The sequence below is a fragment of the Haemorhous mexicanus genome, chromosome 2 (genome assembly GCF_027477595.1).
Source record: "Haemorhous mexicanus isolate bHaeMex1 chromosome 2, bHaeMex1.pri, whole genome shotgun sequence".
NCBI classification, from domain to species: domain Eukaryota; kingdom Metazoa; phylum Chordata; class Aves; order Passeriformes; family Fringillidae; genus Haemorhous; species Haemorhous mexicanus.
In genome coordinates, this window is record NC_082342.1 from 101,230,113 (window position 1) to 101,249,948 (window position 19,836).

The 19,836-nt window shown below is 37.0% G+C and overlaps 1 protein-coding gene across 3 annotated transcripts; it reads right to left on the minus strand.

Moving 5' to 3' along the window:
- Nucleotides 1-454: 454 nt before the first annotated feature.
- Nucleotides 455-19,288, minus strand: PNPLA4 (patatin like phospholipase domain containing 4). Of its 3 annotated transcripts, XM_059839722.1 has the most exons (9): nucleotides 19,060-19,288; nucleotides 17,891-18,187; nucleotides 17,061-17,187; nucleotides 12,112-12,296; nucleotides 8,187-8,281; nucleotides 7,883-8,018; nucleotides 4,549-4,614; nucleotides 3,163-3,315; nucleotides 455-1,286 (listed from the first exon to the last, which is right to left on the minus strand). In XM_059839722.1, exons 2-9 carry the CDS (start codon nucleotides 18,047-18,049, stop codon nucleotides 1,155-1,157), a joined length of 1,053 nt encoding a protein of 350 aa, XP_059695705.1. In that variant the 5' UTR covers nucleotides 18,050-18,187; nucleotides 19,060-19,288; the 3' UTR covers nucleotides 455-1,154. The 3 variants fall into 3 exon arrangements, with proteins under 3 accessions (XP_059695705.1, XP_059695706.1, XP_059695707.1); XM_059839723.1 differs by lacking the exons at nucleotides 12,112-12,296; nucleotides 19,060-19,288 and having other exon boundaries at nucleotides 17,891-18,027; XM_059839724.1 differs by lacking the exons at nucleotides 17,891-18,187; nucleotides 19,060-19,288 and having other exon boundaries at nucleotides 12,207-12,296; nucleotides 17,061-17,110.
- Between the last annotated feature and the right edge of the window lie 548 nt (nucleotides 19,289-19,836).

A 19,836-nucleotide genomic window follows, 5' to 3' on the forward strand; every position in this document is an offset into this window, starting at 1 on the left:
GATGGTTACTTGATGGCTTTCAAACAGCTATAAAAGATTTTTTTTCTTAGCCACAGGTTTTCCGGTTTTTAGAAATTCAAAAATTTTATACATGCGTGATTCAACCTCCAATTTTAACTTCTTTTTAACTTTATGAATCAGCTTAAGCTCCACACTTATAAACCACTCTTTGCTTTTAAATAAACAGTTGCAGATTTTAGCATTTGGGCATTGAGACAGGAAGTCCTGAACTTAAGGTAGTCAATGCAACATGAATGTTCAAAAAATAAGGTTCTAATAAATAAAAGATAATGTTAAAATAATAAGGTTTTAATATATAGATTCACCTTAATAATAAGGTGAATCTGAGCTTGTTACCCACTGACTCTCATCAACTACTCTCCACTAGACTGATAGTAGATAATCAGATCATTACAGCATTCCAAGACACTTGTAAATAAACTCTTGAGAGAAGTTTCAAGAAAATATATTTATTCAGTTTTGGCAGAGGAAGAAAACATAATAAATATAACAATTTTTACAGCCTTCTTTATAAGTTATTTTTATATCACATTTCTGCTAAAAAATTTCAGGTAGTATTTAAAATTTTAAAATAAGACATTCACTGAAGAAAGAACTTTTAAAGTGAAAAAAATACATAAGAGTGCAAATGTTTTATCTTCTTGTGTCTAGCACTTAATTTTCAAGACCTTTGGAACAGTGCAAGTTACATTTTAGTTCAATAACAATGTGAGCATCTAATTAATATGCAGAACTAATACACAGAAGTCTGTTACGTGAATAATACAGATGGCAATTTTTCATTACATAACATCAGTTCTTCTCTCAAATAACACTGAAAAAGACCTTTCTAAATTTCTGTAATTATGACACTTTTTACAAATCCCACACTCAAGTCCCCAGCTGAAGCAAAATGAATCTAAGTGGAACCTCCTCAAAACAAGACATCCACCAGACACGTCCAGCTCCTGTTCTGACATGTTTATACAGCTCCGTGGAGTGCAACTGATACCTTCTCAGCAGAAGCAGATCCAAGTCCATTGGGATGTTTATTTTCATAAACAGGAACTGGGGCAGCAATCCCTGAGATTCTCTAGGATGCCTGTAGGTGTGTTTTGACATCCCTCATGTTTTGCTAATTTTCTGTGAGCTGTCTACTCAAACCAGTTTTCTTTCAATAAAAAGCGAACAGCATCGTCAAAGCCATTTTGGTACAACGATTCCATTTTCTCCTGGTCTGGTGGGAACAAAGCTTGATTAAGCCTTACCAGGTTGGCCAGAGACAGCTGCAACAGAGCAAGAAGCTGTAAATTAGTTTATTAATGCAACTTATCCTGATGTGACTGTTCTGTCATCTGTTTCATGGAACATATGTAAAACAGAAAGACTGGCATGGCTGTGTCTCCACCAGGAATTAACCACATCCAGGGTCACTGCTGAGTGCCAGGACAGACTGGCACCAGCAGTGCACACACACAGAGTCAAAACTCACAGCATCCAAGACAGACTGTCTGCCTGTAAAACTGTCCAAAGCTTCTGAAACACTCCCAAAACCATCTCACAAAGTGGTAGCTGGCACATGTTAAACTTGTGCAAGAAAATATTTTGACAACTTACTAGTGCAAACAAGCACATTCTTGGGAACATTCCCAGAAAATGCTTAACACATGAGTATAATGTAGCTTCTACTACCCACAAATTAAAAACTACTCAGCATCTTAAGTGGTCACTCTGATAATGTAAAAGGATTTTGGAGCTTTACTATTGAATGGAGATTTTATTAAATTGTTTTCAACAAACTAAAAACATAATTACATTTAATAATATTCTGAACAATTCTTTTATATAATTAATACTTAGCCACATTATTAAAAAAAATTTTGCAAAACAATATCAGAATCATCTTCATTATTTGAAGTAAGCAATTATTCAAATTCTGACACTAGGAAATGGAGAGACAGAAAACTATTCAGGTTCACATATAGATAAATGAAGATGCATAACTCTTCAATTTATGCAGATTACAATATTGCTGAAATGAAATTATTCTTAGTCATCATTTTTACAGCCCTAAAAGCAGAGGTGCTTCAATATGAATAGTTTTAAATGTTGCCTGGGATTCTGAACAAGTCTGCACACGACCCCAGAAGCAATGTAACTGTGCAATTAATTTTCTGTCTCTAAACTAAACTAATCACCAGCTCATTTTTCATCCTCTAGATACAAAACACAACTAAGGAATATACAATGATTGCATATATTTCCAAGATACATGAAATCAATCATTTCATACTTTATGATCTTTACCAAGTACTACCATGCTTAATATCTCTCTGTGAAATATTAAAAAGATTCAAAAACTGGTCCAATTGACAAAGGCATTACATAACATTAATTTTAGTAAAGTTAAGAAAACATTAAAAACTGCCTAGAAAGAAAGTTTTAAACTAGTTATTAATGTTAATCTTTCTTTCTAATGGAATATTGTTGACCACTAGGTCTTATCACTATTCAATATTTTCTTTCAGCATGTTGAAGAGGGCAAAACTGTGGTTAAAGTTTGTGAGACAGAGGTTGCAAAGACAGAAATGAAAATGATGAAAAGGAGGCAATAAAAATCAGTTTCATATTTCAATAAACAGAAATGTTTCTGCAACTTATAACAAAGCTTCTGGAAATGCATTGTAGTCACAAATGTTCACAAGTTCTCTTGTGCGATGCAGTGACAAGTCACTGTATATACAATTTTAAATGTACAACTTAAACTTGTATTTTAAATTCAGTTAGAGCAATTGATTTTAGTAAGTATGAGGAAATGTTCTGCAGCTGTCCTCTCCTGAGGTATTCCAATTTATTTTTTTCTATAAACATCTTGCGTACTCAAAGGCACCTGATATGTAAAGCAAACCTAGGATTATTTACACTGAACAGCCTGATAGAATTTGTTCAATTTTGTACTAGATCAATGGTTTTCAAACTTTCTTCTTTCTTCTACATTCTCCTTTCCTTGTGTTTAAGAAAAGGTTTAACCCCCATTTGCAAAACTCCATGCCAAAACTTTACATAAGCTGATATATGAGCACAAAATAAACACTTAAATACTTTGAACACAACTGCAGAAATACTTTTTAGTTGTTTTAAGTTATTAAACAAGCAACTTACCATCATATCTTGTTTTGCTAATTTGACATACAGGTCCACACGCCCTTTATCTTGTGGACAGATATCCAATCGACCGCTGAAAGGGGAAATTGTCACCGTTCTTCCCACAGGCAAGATAGGAAGGCCATTGGTAAGGCCACCATCAATCCACTTCTGTTGGAAAACAGAAATATTTTCAAAGTAACACCAGTACAGTATGATCACAATGCAATACTTTACCCTTATTGACCCTGCCTCCTTCACTCTCAAGAAAACTTACAAGTTTCCCTCTAAGAATACAATGAAAAAGCTTCAGCGTGTGTCAAATATCAACTGGTAATGTACACACAGAGATTTGAATCAATGAGCATTTAACATAATGAACAAATTTGGTGTAAGGTGTTTATCAAGCTACTTATAAGAATTTTTTTTGGTAATTAAAAAATAAAATGCCCCATATGGAATTTTTCTCAATGTATACATGTAAAGACAAGACTGTTAATACTACACATAACGTATAAGATATTAAACAGATAACATATACTCCTCTAGAACATTATTCTGATTGACAACAGAAGCTGTACAGTCTGTATGTGCAGGTACTCTGACTGCAGAAGCTAAAACACAAATTACTCCTCTCCTCTTCTATGACTTTTCTTCCAGAGCTTCATTTTTTCTTACATATAGTACACAAGACAGCAGTAGCTGGAAAGTGGAAGGTAAAGGTGGGAAGGAGCTGAACAACTATGGCATAAGAGGGAGCAGACCTAACTGCTGCAGGAGTTGAGCATAGTGAAGAATGAGATCTAAAGGCCAAATTCTATTCCAATATAAACAGGACAGCTGTGACATCTCTTGTTAATGTATTTATATCATCCTGTTTCCTTCTGTGTTACAGGCATGGCCCAAAATTTAACAGGGGTCTGCTGGCTAAATGGATTCACTGACATCTTACATGAGGTCTGCTGAGCATATGCATCACACTGATCAGCTGATATGTATTGCTGTATCTGTAATTATAAAGCTGACAAGCTTTATGATATAATGACTACCCAGATAGCAGCAAATATATATGATTTCGTGGGGCTTTTTGGCAGGGGGTCTGTGGAAGTTAAAAAGGTTCTAGAGGCATCATTTGTATGAAAGAGGATACTTCAGTTCACCAATTTCTCATAAGGAAGAAATAGCTATTTTCATGCTTTTAAAATTATTCCTGAAGTGTTAATATACTTATGTAAGAATGACAAAAAACTTGTAGGAGCTAGATTTGAGTAAAGACAACTGTAAAAAGGTTTTCTCACGAGAAATACAAAAGACAGTACTGAAGTTGCTTTCCCTTAAGATGAAACAGTTACACCATAAATGAAAAATATATAAAAACAAAGTCCATAGCTAATGAAAAATTACCTGTCCTTTAAATTCCACTGGCTTAATTCCTGCAAACACTGGTATAAAACTACTTGCTAGCAGGACCTAGAGAGAAGAAAGCAGAAAGAATAGGAAAAAAAAAAGAAAAATGGCAACAAAGAGAAAAAAAATGGCAACAAAGTAATTTAGAACCAATACATATTTCCATACATATTTACCAGTCAATATATTAGTTTTACATAAATCCACTGTCATCTCAAAATGTTTTCTTGTTGTGGTATGTCAAAATGTGACAAAATTATTCAGTAGGGTTTGGTTTTTTATGACTCAACAGTGACAACTCTCAAAACAAAATATCAAAAATTAACTCACTGATTAATGTGATTCAAGAGTATGAAGAGTTTTGCACAATGTGAAGTAAATCTACAGTTCCCAAGAAATTAAATATGCATATGACAAGAAAAAGCAGTTTATTGTCAAAGAAGACCAAATCATTCTGTTAGCATATTAATATAGCATTTTCTTTTCTAATCAGATTTTCAAAGTTTCAAAAATACCATAAACATTCTGGAAATTCACATATTCATCTTTACCAATGTTTGTATTTACACATTCAAATATTAGTGAACTACTATTTCCCCTACTGTAAGCCTTCATTGCTGTCTATACCCACTCTTGATTTTTATTTTAAATTTTTTTTAGACCAGGACAGCTCTTATCTCATGTACAGCTATGCACATAAATATGCCTTTCTACCCATTCATACCAATACCTATGAGATAGTGTGGGTATCTCTACCTGTGTATCCACCCATACATATAACAGTAAGCAGCATACAGCATTTCCAGGAGAAAATGTAAATGCATGGACAAAGTGCAGTATGTCAGAATTTTTCCTACATCTAAATAGGGTGGATATGTACACACTTGTGTGGTGGCACTGATGACCAATCTGGGGAACAGAAGCAGTTTACAAACTGGAGCATACACTGTGTGAAAGATGAACAGCTGCAGAAGAAAAATCACAAGCCACAGGATTATGAAAGAAAATGCCTGAGCTTTTTTGGCTGGACTTGCATTTACTTTTACAAAATTTAAGCTATTTTAGTATTAAGCCCTTCTGCTCCCATAACAAGTTTTAATAAAGACTGTATACATACATGAAGTCTTCAACTTCCACTCTGAGAACAGTTTTCCTGCCTATTTCTCTTCTTAGTGATGTAGAGCTTTGAGCTCAGATAAAAAGGCTCTCTCAGTTTTCTAAAGTGAAACTGCAGCTAATTCTCTACCAAACAGGCCTTTTGCTCACAAAAGTCCAAAACAAGATTCCCAAGTTCCCAACATCAGCTTCTTCCTCAGCCCTGCACCTTTTCTCCTCTCTTCCTCAACTCCATCTCATTCACTTTGGCCCTTCTAAACTAAGAGAAATGCAGAAAAATGATTTAGTGAATGGAGTCAAAACCAGGTGACTCCTGCAAAGTTTGAGTTCTTTTCAAGAGGACTGAAGAAAGCAGTTGTTCTTCTTATAAAGTTACTGAGATCTCCTTAGTGAGGAGAGGCAGGACAAGTTTGAAGAACAAACACTTTCAGTATTTCCTACCACTAACAGACCAGTGTGGACTTCTAGGTACTACCTTACTTTCCCAAGCTAAATATACCAGTGTTCTGTGCCTTGCTCTCTCACAAACACACAAATCATGCCTCTCTTCCCCTTCACCTCCAGTTTAAGAATGGCAAGCCTACAAATGCTGATACAAGACAATTGTCTTCACATATGGGAAGACTAGCTCAAAAATGGGAGATAATTACCTGGCTTTTCAAGTCCATAGGGAATAGAAAAAAAGATAAAAGCTTAACATTGTAGCACCACATATTCAGTTTAGCCATTATGAAAAGCTTTGGAACCATAAGGCTTGGTTGTTAAGCACTGAAGCTGAAAGATTTCTGGCAGGGGGTACGGACATTTTGCTGTTTATAAAACAATCTGCCCAGCAGTACCTTTATCCATGCCTGGGCTGTAGGTCATGCCTAGGAATGATACAATAAAATAACCTAAAAAGCTCTACCCTCCCTGCTCCTGTGGCAGCCACCAGAACTCAGAGAGCAGTACTCATGATACAGGCAGAGCTGAAGGCATGCACAAAAACGGGTATTAGGAGCTGGACTGAAAGATAAGACAATATGAATATATTCCAATGAGTAGTTATGTGTAATTTTATTATTATTCCAACCCACCCTACTGATATCATTGAGAACAAAAGAATAGAAAAGCAATGGCTAAATCAATGAAAAAACTATTGAAATGCTAGTAAAATGTACATATTTCCAAGGTCATCCTGATGCTTCTCACTGTCTCCAGGTTAGAAGATTTCACTGCAAAAGCACATAAAGAATAAAAATCTCCACGCTTGCTACCATTGCATACTATAGCTAGAAACAACTAGCACACATAACAACAAGTGCATAGCTTGAGATAAACTCTTCACATAATTATATTTCCATGACAAAGTCCTGTAAATTTTGAGGACTGTCCATGTAGAATACAATAGGGTCAAAATTTTTAAAAATATACTTTAAAGGGATACTTTAAAGTATTAACAAAACCTCAAAGTGTGCATATAAGTGTCATTTTTTTAAAATGGTAACTAGAAAAAATTTGCTCTAAGCATCCACAAGGAGAAAGAAGGAATTCCTACTTATACTATTTCCTCCTTTATTCCGATATATCTTACTATGTCTTTCAGTAAGATACAATCAATTGCTAGAAAGAACATCTGCTTCACACGCAGAAGCAGAATTGCTGAATTGCTCCTACCATTTCTTATCAGCTTATGCATACAATCCTGATCCAAACTTACAATGTGGCATTCAGATGAAGAGAAAGACAGTGAAAGATATACTTTCCAGCTTATATACAGTACTTAGCATTACATTATAACTAGTATCCACAAGCACCTGTAGGAATTGTTCCATTTTTTTTTAAACTTCCTTTACTTTCTTTTGTGATGAAACGATATCAGTGAAGTAAGAGATGCACACATTTATACAACATTATCAGATTTTCTACTGTGTTCTCATATACTGCAACAATTAGTTACCTGTCACTTTTAGAAACCCTTTGCCTACAAGGTAGAACTTGAATAACCAATGAAGAAAACACACACAAGTACCAAATAAATTTTAGCAAAATTTGTGAAGCTATAAGATCAAATTCTGCTTTAAACATTGTTTATATTATGGTTGTAGCACCACTGGGTGTAGACATGGTTACCTGAATTAAACCAGTGATTTTATTGTACAATTAATAATATACCCTTAAGCCTTGAAGAAACCCCTGAGTTTTTATTTACAACTGCCATATTCAACATGTTTACCTTAATGAGGTCCTCCCTGGACGCAAAATTTGAAACCAAGTGATTTTCCCCACTCTTGGAGTTAGTGACTGACACATAGAGCCGGTTCTCAGCTATCTCATGGACATCAGAAGGAAGAATGGATTCTATGCCCTCCCTGGAGGAAAGAAAATGCTCAGCATTACTCACCACTATTATTTAAAAGCCTTGCAAATGCATTAGGGGTGAGCACCCCACAGCACAGCAGAAATATGCACCCTCTCCATTTGCATTTGGAGAGCTTTCTAACACAAAAATGATTTTAGAGAAGCATTAAGATAGGTACCTAAGTGTTTTCATAAAATCATAACCAGGCGTTACAGCACCAAAGTTCAATCTTCTGACTTCCTCTGCAAATCCATAGGCAAAGTGCTTACATTTCTGGAAATGAAAAGCATTAACCATTAGGGATGTTTAAGTGATGGGAAGCATGTTCAACTGCAGTACCTAAAATATACTAGAGGCTAAAGCTCTAATAAAAGTTATTAGATCAAACAGAAGGATTTTCCCACGTGTGCTTGGTTTGTAACAAGACATGGATAACAATATGTTGATCCTTTCCTAAGGATTAATTTGTAAGAAATAAAAAAATCCCTAATGAAAAAAAACAAAACAAAACAAAAAAAACCACCAAACTCTGAAGATAACACTCTAACAACCAAGCAAAGTTAAAGGCTACTTTTCTATATTCAGTTCCCTAGATCATGCTATTACAAGAACAATAATTTAGCTCCAAGTCTAAAGCCACGTTTTATTTTAAGGTCTGCTTCAGAACTTAAAGTAGACCCAAGTATCTTAAGATGCTTATAAGCAGTAAGAAAAATAAAAATTACAACAATTTCTTCTCACTAAAGCAAAAAACAAGCTACTAGCAAATATACATATTTAATTAATAAAATACTATGGAAGTATTTAATGAATGGGAAACTATGATGGGTGACATAGGAAGAAAATACTCATCATAAAAACAGGTAACAGATTCCTGCACAGAGAACCTTTTACACAAGCTGAAATGCCCAGCATTAATGACTGCAAAAAAAATACCTTGAAGTGTGAGTCACAAGAATTCCAAAGGGACAGTAAAGGAATTGGTATAATTTATTTTTAGCCATAACATTCTGAAACAATGAATTATGATCTTAAGTGCTTAATACTAACTATTCAATATTTGTAATCCTTTTCTTATCCTTTCATGCAGGCTTTTCTAATGATTTTAGGGACTTGGAAAAAAAATTAAATTAAATCTTATGCAACCTTCTAAAATTAGTACTTTATAAATTCATCCACATTCACTCATATAACCTCATGAAAAAGATTGTTTGGGTTTCCTGGACTATTAGGTCTGTGCATAAAGAACAAATATGTTGCTAGTAAAAAAATCAATGACTGAGTGACTAAGCAAAGGAAAGGGGAAAAAAAAAAAAGAGAGACATGAATGCATCCCATTGAGGAGGAGACTAGAGAATCCATTGAAAGAAAAACAAGGAAGGAGGTAGGGCGAGGACTAACATGTGATCAGAGCCAGCTAACTGAAGGAGTTAAACTTCCTCACATCACTTGTATGACAAAGCACTCAGCAAAAGACAGACATGTAGTTCTTGCATCCACTTTCTTTATAAGGCCTTTGAATAAATGTATGAAAAAGTTCACTAAGAGGTTCATACCTCTTAAAGAAACAATTATTTGTGCTACTTAGCTTCACATTGGCTAGATTTGCACCTTTACCCCATGAGATACTTGCCATTGCCAGCTCGGAGCCAATTAAGGCACATTCAGATACTTCTCTCTATAAATGCAAAAGAAATCCACAAAACACTGCACAGAAGCACCTCAGAACTACTATCTATCTCTAAGATGCTTAAATAAAGCTATGGGGAGCTAAGAGTACCAAACTAGGGAAATGACAGAAAACTACTTTCCATATTACAAGTTCTAAGAATGTACTGTACCTAGACTTTTAATTTCTGCACTCAAAAGGGACAACTTCTTACAGCTATGAATTGTTTTAGAATCTGAGTGCTAGAAGCTTTAAACAACACATCTACATTTTAAAAAATGACTGAGGACATTTTTAGAAATTGTAACTGCTAGTATTGGGTTAACCAAACTTGATATCAAAGACGACCAAGGCAATTTTAAAATAAATAGTTACTTACCTATAACTAAACAAGCCTACTTAGATTTCTCATGTCCCACACCTTTACAAACAGTGACAAAAATCCAATATATGACAGAAAAACATTTAGAAACTGTCTTAGAACAGCAACAGTCAAAAAAAAAAAATCTTTAGTGTTACACTCTCTCCAAGATAAGGACAGGTTGCATTACAGCTTTGAGACTAAGAGATACAGAAGTCCTAATTATGGCTTACCTAACATTGCCATCTCTGGGGGAGGGGGGGTGGGGAGTGGGGAAGGGAAGAAAAAAATAATTAACAGATTAGGAGCTACACTTGTGGATATAAAATATTTCAAGCTAGAAACATAGTAAAGATAATAATATAATTATCCTGATATGAAAAGTTAATTCTATTCAGTACAGAAAACTGCCTTTACTTAAATTCCATGACAATTAGAATTATTCCCAATGACAAAACAACTCCCAATTTCCCATTTAAACACTGTAACAGAGTAACTAAAAAGTACACAAAAAATGAAAGGACTAGGAAGGTCATGCAGTTTCTTTAGCTTGCAATAATATGACAAAGTTTCAAGGAAAAATACAACAGACTCAATGTAATATAGACTTAGTTTCCACAAACAAAAACTAAAAACAGTTCTAATATTTTTACTTAGAAAGATCTTTGTAAGTTGGACCAGGCTGAGAACAAGTGCTCGTACCCAGGATCTGCAATAAGCAGAAGAATTTCCTTGGGCTAACAAAGGGCTGCCATGCTCACCACAGAGGAAATTAAAGTCAGAGGTACGCATTATACCTGGCAAACTTGAAACTGAACTACCAGTCAGAGGTGACAGAAGGGGAGAAATGCCTGCACAGAATACAATGAGGTTTTCTTCACAATAGAGAGGAACTTGCCTAATACCAAGTAATATAAAGAATGCTTGCAGGGAAGTGGGATGAAAGAAGCCAAGGAAAAACCAGTTGCTGAAAGGAGTATAGTTAATGCTGCAAGCTGAGTTCACATCCCTGCAGAAACAACCAACAAACAAACAGAAAGATCAGTGGCAAGGTGGGGTTTTGCTGGGACTATTATCCAAATCAAATGAAATGAAATAAGCAAGGCCTAGAGGAATTATCAAATGCTCATTTGGAACAAAATGTAACTTAGACAAAAAAATCTAACAGCCTGTTTTTCCCACAATAATTAAAAATAGTAAAGAAATACTAACATTTTGGCAATCCTGGTTCTCTACATTTATTAAGGTGAAGTGACTACAGACAGTTCAGGATGGCAAGCAGCCTTAACCTGTGGGGAAAACCAAGCAAACAGACACCAAAACACCCCCTAATACTCTCCAAGCAAACAGACACCAAAAAACCCCCTAATGCGTTCCATGGAATCTGTAACATTGTCATCACTGCATAGAACCTCGGTGTCTCTGCATGACACCACATGCACTGTGAGAAAGGAGTGGCATCTCTGGAGATGAAACAACCCAGATGCATGTCAGAACAGAATACTGTGAGGGTTAATCCTACTGGCTGCTCTGAAGGCATGGGCTGCACTGAGTCTAAAGGAGATGCAAAAGTCTTTAATGGTGTTCAGTGGAGGACAGGGACCAAGAAAAAGATCAGAGCAGGTGGGAGCTGTTTATGAAGACACACTCCATCTACCATTTTCAGCTCCTTTCAGAAAAGCTTAGAAGGGTGGTGCTATGCACTTGCTTAGCAAAGCCTATCTCTAACAAGCAGAACAATGATTCACTTTGTAATGTACCACCATTAAGTATACATTTTGGTATATTAAAGTAGATCTGTTGCCTACAAATTAAGATTCACACACATGAGATTTGTATTTACACAGCTTAAAAGATAAGTTTCATACGAAATATTTTTATCATTAACATTTTTGCTCATGAGTCACAGATATGGTTAATGAAAACATGATACAAGAGTCCTGTTCCTAGCAAGTAACAAGAAGAAAAAAAGCAAGACACAAAACGTTTTAATAAACTTAATGGAAGACGATTATATAAAAAAATTTGCTTTGAAAATTATCATGGCCTATACCTACGAGTTTATTAATTTACCTCTATATTTTCTGGCACTGCTAACAAGACAGCGGCAGCCAGAGATCCCGCAGAAGCTCCTGCAAAAGCTTTCACATCTCTCAGTAACTTCTTACCATGCCTGTGAAAAGCAGCTGCTGCCCCCAAGTGGTAAATGCCCAGAAAGCCACAAGCTGCAAAGGACAGGTTGATGTGTCTCATTTGGGCTGTGGAAATAGCGCGTCACAGTCAGTCTTTTGCAATTTCTCTCGCAATATACATTTAATTTATTTGCATAATATACTCTAACTATAAAAAAACCCCACAAGTTATTTGAGAACAGTAAAAGCTTTTGATTACTAAATACATCAAACAATCAGCAGTTAGTTTAGTGTCTCCAAAACTGAAAACAACTCTAAAATAATCCTTCGTACAAATTCCTTTTAAAATAAATCAAAAATATATACTTATATATAACATAAATACATATTTTCATCTGATTTGTCAAAGAGTAGCTACACAAAAGTTATTAAAAAATACCTTGAAAGAACAAACATTGCTAGCCACCTCTGATAAAAAAAATCAAATTAATTATAAGACTGCTGGTTACTGTCTCATCATGTAGTGACAAGATGGGGAAAACGAATTCAAACTGAGAGAAAGTTAAGATTGGATATCAGGAAGGAATTCTTTACTGTGAGGGTGGTAAGGCACTGGAACAGGTTGCCTAGAGATGGTGTGGATACCCCATTTCTGGCAGTGTTCAGGGCCAGGCTGGATGGAGCTCTGAGCAACCTTGCCCAGTGAGAGGTGTCCCTGCCCATGGCAGGGGAGTTGGAAAGAGATGATCTCTGAGGTGCCTCACAGCCCAGGGAATGCTATGATTCTATGATCAGACTCCCCCTTACATAAGCAGAGCCTTGAACCCATTATAATTGTCTAAGAGAGGAATTTTTTTTCTGTCATCTTCAAAACTCATCTGCTTACTAGAATTATTAACAGGCAAATTTTTAAACTAATTACTAGTTTAAAAAAGAAAAACAAAAAGCATATTTCTTCTACTATTAACATAGGAAGGATAAAAAAAAAAAAAGCCCCAAAGTAAAATACAAAGCACTAAATGTAGGAAAACACACATACACTCCAAAGGTGTTTAGGGTAGAAATTTAAACTTACCAAAAAAACCCCACTCAAAACTTCACTCAAGATGCTACTGGAAAACAACAAACACAACTCTACTTCGTTGTTTTTTTTTTTTCCATAGAGTGGAAGAAAACTAAAACAGTCTTTGAAGTATGATGCCACAATGTGCTTCCTTTCAGGATAGTTAAACTCTTGGGAGTTAAACCAGCTGCTTCAGCTGACTCCATACCTTCTACAAATTAGGAGCAAAGATGCATATGCATCACAGGCCACTCTGACATAAAGGTGAAGCTGGTTAAAGCAACAGAATCCTTACATAGGAATGGGAGAATCAACTCCCAATTCTATGCAAAACCGATCTCAAGATCAAGACACTACCAATATGAAGCACTATATGAAATAAAGATTATATTTACATAGCTGATTGGTCAAAAAGCATGCAAAGTACAAGTTCACAAATCCAAAGAATTACATCTACAGGACCTATGAAATGCAACTAAGAAATGCAAGTGTAAGATAATAAGGTTATGTAAATCAGAAGAAGTATATGGAAGCTTATGTACATGTATACACAGATTTAAACCTTCTACTAGGCTAATACTCCATAAAGTATCTCTCTCTGCTGGAAAATAATTAAATATTCACAAATAAAAAAAAAGTGAGAACCATAAAGAGTGTCTAAAGCGTGGTTACAGTAAAAAACTTTAGATTAACATCTTTTTTAAAAAAGAAAAATTCCCTACAAATGTGGAAGCAAAATCATACTTCATTGTGTAAAGAAGGGCCTGGTACATTTTATCTAAAGCAAGAACAGAAAAGGAGGTTATATGAACTGAGGAAACTATTTGAATCTCAGATCAAAAACTACAGAACATATCTGACTAAAGTCAGATATCCATACCTCCTCTTACACACCTTCATGAAGAAACTGTAGTCTCTTAGACAAGCCCTAGTTCTACCTAATTATCAGCTACAGGGAGTAACCACTATTCTCTTTTCAGTGTCTGGATACATGGCATTCACTCTTTCACATGAGTTAATTTCTTTACACTTCGATCCCGCACTTTTCTGACTCCTTCATTTCCCATCCAAGAAAGAGAGATTATTGATTGAGTATTCACATCAGTTACTTGACTGACAAAAGGATTCAGTGAGAAAAGAACACACAAGAAGAAGAAACAGCGCTAAGATTTCAAGAAATACTGTTCAAGAATGCTGCTAGTCTCACTCGGTGAAGAGTAGACTAATTTCAAGTCCAAAAAGATTAAATTAATACAATGTGAAAATAAGGTAATTTTTTTACTTTTAGTGAACAGAAGTACTTGACCTACTGGATTTGTATGGCATGCAGTACAATACACTGTTTTACAGATTCCCCAAGAGAACCTCAAATTAAGACTAGCAATAGCATAGCTGTGTTACCCAGACACATTTCTATTAATTAGGATAAATCCCCAGGTATACATTAAGTATTCGTCATATACAAAGAAAAATTTTAAATTCCTCACTACAAATGTTAATTGGCAGATGACATTCATGCTCAAATGACAGATCCACTGGTTACAGCTAGCTTCATGACTGAGAAATGGGGTATGCATATATATCCATCAAACCTTTCAAGTGGGTAAATAATGAGTAGGAAAAATCACTGAATCATTCAAGTGACTTCTTGCCCAACATTCTTTTGCCTAAAACATGGTCAGCTATGACATCAAATTTGGTTGCTCAGGGCTTGACCCAGTTGTTAACTTGAAAATCTTGCAATGTTTAGCTCCTAAGTGATACCTAGCATTTGTCTGTTGCTGGGTGAAACAATCAGGTCTTCTTTCATTTCTTTAGACTATTAAAATCAGTAGAGTATTGCAAATACCCAGCATTACAGAGAAGAAACAGAACATTAACATCTTCAATCCTGCATCCACCTGCAGGTAAGTGGGTGGAACTGAGGCCTCTTCAACAAATCTGTAAAAAAGCACTTAACCTACAAAGGATGCAGATGACAAAGATGGAACACATAAATAAGAATCATGGTTCTGTAAGGAACTACTGCTCCACAGATACAGTTAAGCAACGTTGTTTCACCTTGCAAACAAATCTCTGTATAAGAGTAAAAAGGTAAGAAAGAATTTTTTAGATGAATGTCTTGTAAAATCAGAAAGGAAAGTAATAGGAAACTGGACACTTTAAAAAGAATTCCTGCAAATATGTCATGGCATCACTCAATTTGCAAGTTATAATGGTGTATTTCAGTCAAATGATTCAAAAATGTCTTTTGCTTTGCTGCTATGATAGATCCGTACCTTTTTGATCAAAAAAGTATAGTATGATTATAAAAACTCCAAAGAGGAAACAGAGAGAAATTTAATTAAGTATACATTATGACTACTCCCTAACAATTTCTTATAGAATAACAGAAATAGGGCATAGTCACATGTGGACACAAACCACTTCCTTCAGCTAATGGAGCAAAGAGCAGAAATCTTGCTATCTTAGAAATAGTATGAAACACCTGCTTCACAAGACTTCAAAAGAAATATTCTTAGAGAGTTTAACATAAATTGTGATTATTAAGGATATTAACACCTACTAACACAAAGTTGTCATATTGGATGTCTTCAGAAAACATTTCAATGAACCTTGATGCACAAGTACATTTCAGCTGGACAGTGCACATAATGTATGACATAAGCAGGACAGAACAAAAACTTCTGCCACTGCTTTTCAAAATATGCTGTCATCTTACATGATTGGCAAAATTGAAAAAACAAAGATTTCAACTGGCCAAGGGGATAGAAATGCTTCTGTTGTCTACAAGAAAAAAAAACAGAAGTGTAAGAAAATATATGTACAAGAAGAACACTGGGGCTGTTCAGTTTCATTATTCTGCAGAAAATGCAGGAGCATTCAGGAATAAACATAAACCTAAGAGTTCCCTATAAAAGATTACCACATCTGCAGGGAAAAAACAACCCACTGGTGATTTAAAATCTACTGAGGAGTGGGGGCCTTTCTGTTTACTCAGCAGTATCTCATCCATTTTGTAATGCAAACTTTCAAGAGAACATATATAAGACAAGACTGTACAGAAAAATTATGATAAAGTACCAGACAGCTTTCTGAGGACAGGTACTGTCCTCTTGATTGCCATGCATATGACAGCTTCTCATAGGGCTGTTTCCTGAGCAATGTAATTATACAAACATTGTACCATCCCAGTGTCATAACCTGTCATAACTATCTCCCTGTCATCCCATTTGTAAACAAAAGCTGAAAATGCCCAAAGCAACTGAGTACAAACACCTTTACAAACAAAACCTAAATATACATAGAATACAAATGACCAAGCACCCTAAAGCACAGGAGCTAAAATGTACGATGTATAACAGCACATCTGAGTATAAGTTATTAGCAAAGAGTGACAAAACAAGCAAAGTCACAGAAAAAACTGCTTAGCTCAGCAGCACTGCTAAAATAAAGGTCATAAAGGTAACTACTAATTTATCTGAATCAAAAATCACTGCTGACACAGAAATGCTTGGTTTTTCACATTTCTAATGGGAAAAAAAAAAAAGTGCACTAGCATAACAATTTACAGCCTTCAGTGAATATAAGAGTTTGATGAAGTTGAAGCAGAAATAAGTACATAATCTAACCAGCCATTAAGAATCTCAAGAAAATCATGAGTCTTTGTAAACTATAACATTTGCATATAATCCCCTTAAAATTAAAAAGAGAAACACATCACATGATACAAAACTTTCAAATTAAGAGTCTAGACCTTGATCTTCAAGATGTCAACAGAGGGGCAGGGAAGGCTGACTTCCCCAGAAGAGGGTGGCAAAAAATACCTTGTAATGAATGTTGTCTTCCATCACATACTCCACTGGGACTTTTTCCAATAGCTATTTTGGTTCCTTCTGCACTAGTAGCCATTTTTCTATCAACTATGGATTGTTTATCATTTACCTTGGAAACCTACAATCAGAGAGTCAGACATATTAAGATTAAAAACAACAGTAATATGACATTATTTGACAGTAACTGTTAAGTCATCTAGATGAATTTTTCAATTGCTTAGCCAACACAAAATGAGTTTAAACCTCAATGTTCCACAACTTATATCTGCAGCAATTTATATTTTAAAGATGAATTTAACTAGATATTGAAAACCACTGCCAATTGGATATGCCAGCATCAAAAATGAGCTTTATTTTGCGTCCTTTACCACTATTTTTATTTACATCTACAGATTTTTTTATAATCAAACTCTTCTGTTTTTATCCTCCCTTACCAATACATTTCCTCTCTACCCTCTGTTGCACAACATTGCACCTGTAAGTAATTTTTCAGAGATTTATGGTCCTAGTCCTCACTTAACGACTGTCACTCTAACTAATCAGTCTGTCAGTTATCCTGCACTACTATCTAGAGTACAGTCTGAAGAAAGTGAATGTTTCTCCCCAACTCAGAACCATCAGACTCAAAAATTCACTCTGAAACACTGGCACTCCAGCACTTACTGCTGCCTGCCCCTTTACCTTGATAAACTGAAGGCGTCTTAAATTCATAATTAATGCTGCAAAATCAAAAGCTTAGCTCTGCAGAGGCTACACTAAATTATTTTATCACTGTATTTATGCACACCACTTTTATTTTAGAGAATCACAAAAATACTTACCTGGAATTTAACTTTGTTATGTGGCACTCTTAAAGTGCAGTAGCTTGGAATTCCAATCCAGAACTGCCACGTTTTGGGAAACATGCAACTACACAATTGGCCTTCTTTCATCTGGAGCAACAGTATTTGAGCACTACAAAGCATTTTGGCGGTCCACATTTTAGTACAAGTGACCTCTGGATCCAGATGATATGGTAATCAAATAGATACTCGAAGTAGCTGTTTTACTATGAAGTTACAAAGCCATAAAAGCACTCAGCAGAAACTTTCTTTTAAGCATAACCTGTTTAAAAGACACTACAAAAAAAAAAAAGAAAAAGTAGTTGAAAGGCTCTCATGAAGGTCCTGATATTGTAACAAGGCCCTTCTCACACCCACCAACCCGAAAACACAGGGGCATTAACAGCTGATTCACTTGACAGCGAAACAGTTTTGTTCAGTTTTGCTCCTCTCTCTCCCTCTCACCAGCCCCCATCTGGTACGGTGTTGTTCACCATCGACTACAAAGTCAATTGTTCATTTCACAGATAAAAAGAACTAAAACTGTTAATAACAGAGAACCCCAAACGAACATAGTCTCCCTTAAGATTAACAACACGAATACACTGCTCCGTCTACCTCAGCTGAAAACTGTGGATGCAGTGATCCAGCAACTTCAACTTGTTCACTAAAACAAAGTGCCGATGTCAAGATCCCAGTAAGAGACACTCCAGCATGCTGGCCGGTGCAAGGCAAGCCTCGTCATCTTCTCTGTTACTAAGATAGCACAGGGGTTACTCACACACCCGGTGCAAGCCTGGTTTACACCTTGACCATAATGAAAAATGTATGAAATTGTGCTCGTTCAGACGAAAAGCAGGTTCCTGCCTGACCACTACCGCAAAACACCCCACGGTGACCCTTTGCCGGCGAGGTCTCGGCGGAACACCGCCAACTTCCAACCTAACCCCAAAGAGGGAAGTGACTTAAAGGGGCTGTTTCAGCTCGTGAGCCATGAGATCAGGCCTACGGTGTACCTGGATTTCTCCTACCTCCACTTCTGTTCAGCAAACAACCAAAACAAGCAAAACAGCCGAAACGGCGAGGCAAGTTTTTTTTCGTGAAGTGACAACCGCGGGGCGCCCAACGCCAAAGTGCAGCCATTGCAGCTTCTAACCTTGGACACTTACAGTAAGCGGGCGATTCCTACGCGGGACACGGCCCTCCAGAGACCAGTCACCTCAACCCCGTCCCGGTCGCCCGCTGCCTGCCCGCAGGCCTGCCCGGGGGCTAACGCGGCCTCCGAGAGGCAGCGGCGGCACTGAGCCCGCCTCGGCCGCACCTCCCCGGCAGCGGCGCCCGCGGCAGCGCCGGCAGCGCCGGATCGCGGTCGGGACCGGGAGGTCACGGCGGGCCCTGCCTGGCCGCCATCCTCCCAGCGCGCCTGCGCAGCGCGGGCCCGGCAGCGCTGGGAGGAGCGGCAGGGCTGGGGCTCGCGGCCCGTGAGGCGGCATCGCCCCGCCTTCGCCTCCCAGACTGCGGCGCTGGGTGTGCCCCGGCCCGGCCCGGCCCGGCCCGGTCCCTCCGGGGGTTGTTGCTGCTGTCGTGTGTGCGTGTCCGCACCCTCAGCACCGCCCTTGTGCCGAGCGGCGTACCGTGTACCAGCCTCCTGTTGCTGACGAGGTGGCCTCAGGGCAATGAAGATTACAAAGATTACTCTTTTTTCTCCCTTTTTATTTTTTTTAACCCTTCTGTCAGGCCTGAGCCAGAGCAAGCAGGCACCCAGATTTGAAGATGCAGATGGATTCTGCAGCCAGCAGTGGAGGAAGAAAACATGCTGAGGGAGTGCAAAGATGCCTGTGGAACAGAAGTGTGAATGTGTGAACTGTGAACTCTCCCTGGAGTCTGGCTGACTGGGGTTCAAACTAAACTTGTGAATAAACACTAGATTTCACACAGATTTGTCT

Bases quoted from the DNA above. Each gene is read 5' to 3' on its own strand.
- PNPLA4 (XM_059839722.1), bottom strand. From the start codon at position 18,049: ATGTGGACCGCCAAAATGCTTTGTAGTGCTCAAATACTGTTGCTCCAG. The intron at 17,188-17,890 runs GTAAGTATTTTT...CTCTGATTGTAG, and splicing joins ATAACAAAGTTAAATTCCAG to GTTTCCAAGGTAAATGATAA. The intron at 1,287-3,162 runs GTAAGTTGCTTG...GCTCTGTTGCAG, and splicing joins TAGCAAAACAAGATATGATG to CTGTCTCTGGCCAACCTGGT.